Below are 2,592 nucleotides of genomic sequence, written 5' to 3' on the forward strand. Positions count from 1 at the left end.
ACTGCTTTTAAACGCCTCATTCATAAATATTTTTTAGACCTGAAATATGATTTTGAATAGTGACCTATATGTATGTCAATGTTTATTTTATTGAATATTTTAGTTTTACAGCCACCTTTTGGACAATTTAGATAAATCCTATGTCTGGAAGACATCACTCTAAATGGATAAATTCGCTCCATCAGACATACATATTTTGTATGTACATTACCCATACGTAATGTTTATATTTATTTATTTTTTCCATCTCTCTACACTAATATTATAAAGATTAAGTTTGAATAAAGTAAATTTGTATTTTTTGTAACATTTTCACACAAAAGCCGCTGGACAGACTTAAAGAATTCTTTCAGCAGTAGAAAGCAGCAACTTCCCGAAGTGACATAATCTGTATATAAATGTACCACGGGCCAAGCCGGGGCGAACAGCTAGTGAATGATAAAAGCCTTAAACAAAAATAATAATAATGGTACAAGGCTTAATTAAACATTGTAAAATTATATAAACGTATAAAAAGCATCGTTTGATTCAAGGTGGAAACCATTGGCGACGCTTATATGGTAGTTGGTGGGCTTCCTATACGTTGCACGGATCACGCCGAGAACGTGGCAACTATGGCGCTGCACCTGCTGCACCTAGCTGGTCGGTTCCGTATACGGCATTCCCCTGCTACGCCTCTTCACCTGCGCATCGGACTTCACAGTGGAGCATGCTGCGCCGGCGTCGTGGGACTGACCATGCCCCGTTACTGCCTCTTCGGTGACACAGTCAACACTGCGTCACGAATGGAGTCTACCGGTAGCGAAGATCGACTTGTTTTGCTCTTCTCTTCATTGGTAGCGGTATATTTAGCGTAAATATATGCGTATAGGGGCAGCATGGCGCATCCAGGTGTCGAGTGCGACTGCGGAGCGACTGGTGGCAGCGGGTGGCTATCGCCTGCGCTCGCGAGGCCTCACGCAAGTGAAGGGCAAAGGCGCTATGCACACCTATTGGCTGCTCGGCAAGGACGGCTTTGATAAGACACTTCCTACGCCTCCACCGCTAGAGTAGGTTGATTGATTGAAATTAATTTAAGTTTGAGGTAGCGTGATAAATCAACAGTAAATAATAATCACATGGAAACCATGTATTTAGTTTTAAACGCTGGATAAATCTTTAATATTAAATTGCAACTATTTTATAGTTAAATTTATTTTTATTAATATAATAGTATCTTGAAGATTATATTTTGGGCCATTAATACAATTACGATATTTAAAAAACACTTATATGCATTTCAGATCAGAAGAAGTGTTATTTGAGACGGAAGCCGAAAATGAAAGCGATATTTCTGATGAGCCTATTCCTCTTTCTACACAAGCAGTGGAGAGGCAGTGCTCCGACCCCTCTTCGGGCGGTAAACATCGCTTACAGTAGCTTGTAGTACAGTAGCTTACGAAAATTGAGCTTGAACTTGATCTAGCACGTCACTGCGTTTTGAAGATTACAAAAAAAAAAGATAAATAAATGGACAATTTCCTATAAAATTAATATAATGTAAATAGTTAATTTTATGAGAAAGCAGTCTTTAAGATTTACTCAATTAAGTTGACAGTTTGAAAACGACGTCTAGATCTCTAGAATCTATACGCAAATATTATTGAATGTACTTGGACAAAGGGTGGTTACGCGCAGGTTGGCAGCGGTCGGGCGCGCTGTCGGCGGACAGCTCGCCGCCGGCGGGCGCGCGCTACCGCTACCTGCGCGCCTCCCTCTCCACCGTGGCCGGCGCGCTCGACACGCCGCGCCTCTCCGATCGGTGAGCGCTCTCTACCCGACCGCGCTGCCCGTTACGGCTAGCCACTACACCCTACAGTCGGTTAAAGTTAAAACTTATTATAAGTTTACTTTGTTTGTATAACAAAAAATATTCTGCTACTAGAACAGCTTTAGGTCTAATTTAAATACTCGTTACTGTTTTATGGCATAAGCCGCGTGACCAGCGGCACGCGTGTCCTACGGCGGCAGTGGTCACTGGAGCGGGGAGACGCGCTAGCAGCAGCGGCGGCCGAGGGGCCCGCTGAAGCCTCTCCGGCGCAGGAGCCGCTGGCCCTGCGCGCGCCCCCTCCCCGCGCCGCACCGCCGCGCTACCGCACGCGTCCCGACGTGTCACAGAGTAGCGACGGCGAACGGTAGCCCAGCCTGCGCCATGTCGCCCTCCGCGTGCCGAGCCCCGCGTGCTGCGTCCCCGCACCGCACCTCCCCTGCGCCAGCGACGCGCGCAATCCCCACCAATTCCCTGACAATAATATTAATGTCGTTTCTAACGGAATTTGATCGACTCATAATTATATTTTACTTCGTCGTTCATAGTTCTTAATATTATAATTATTATAGTCTTCGTGAATTAGTGATAGTTGATGTCGATTATTTATTTTTTTTACGAGTGCTCCTCACGTTTAAAATTTCGACTTGGTAAAACGTGTATTTTTGAAAATTTTCAAATTAAAATAAATCTTTCATCTTAAAAAGTGTTTTATTCTAGAAGTATACGTATTTTTTTGACCGCCTACCAAGTACTAAGGTACTGTACCAAGGTACAGTGGTTAA

The 2,592-nt window shown here is 43.9% G+C and overlaps 1 protein-coding gene across 1 annotated transcript in view; it reads left to right on the forward strand.

Moving 5' to 3' along the window:
- LOC119830455 (guanylate cyclase D) overlaps positions 1-2,476 on the forward strand; it is an 8,995-nt gene extending 6,519 nt beyond the window's left edge. Inside the window, exons 11-15 of the mRNA XM_038353482.1 lie at positions 534-798; positions 872-1,049; positions 1,284-1,399; positions 1,678-1,801; positions 1,974-2,476. Of these exons, the coding sequence (XP_038209410.1) occupies positions 534-798; positions 872-1,049; positions 1,284-1,399; positions 1,678-1,801; positions 1,974-2,178 (888 nt within the window). The 3' untranslated portion in view covers positions 2,179-2,476. The remainder of the gene's footprint in view (positions 1-533; positions 799-871; positions 1,050-1,283; positions 1,400-1,677; positions 1,802-1,973) is intronic.
- Positions 2,477-2,592: the final 116 nt, after the last annotated feature.

Source organism: Zerene cesonia, chromosome 11 (genome assembly GCF_012273895.1).
Source record: "Zerene cesonia ecotype Mississippi chromosome 11, Zerene_cesonia_1.1, whole genome shotgun sequence".
Lineage (NCBI taxonomy): Eukaryota > Metazoa > Arthropoda > Insecta > Lepidoptera > Pieridae > Zerene > Zerene cesonia.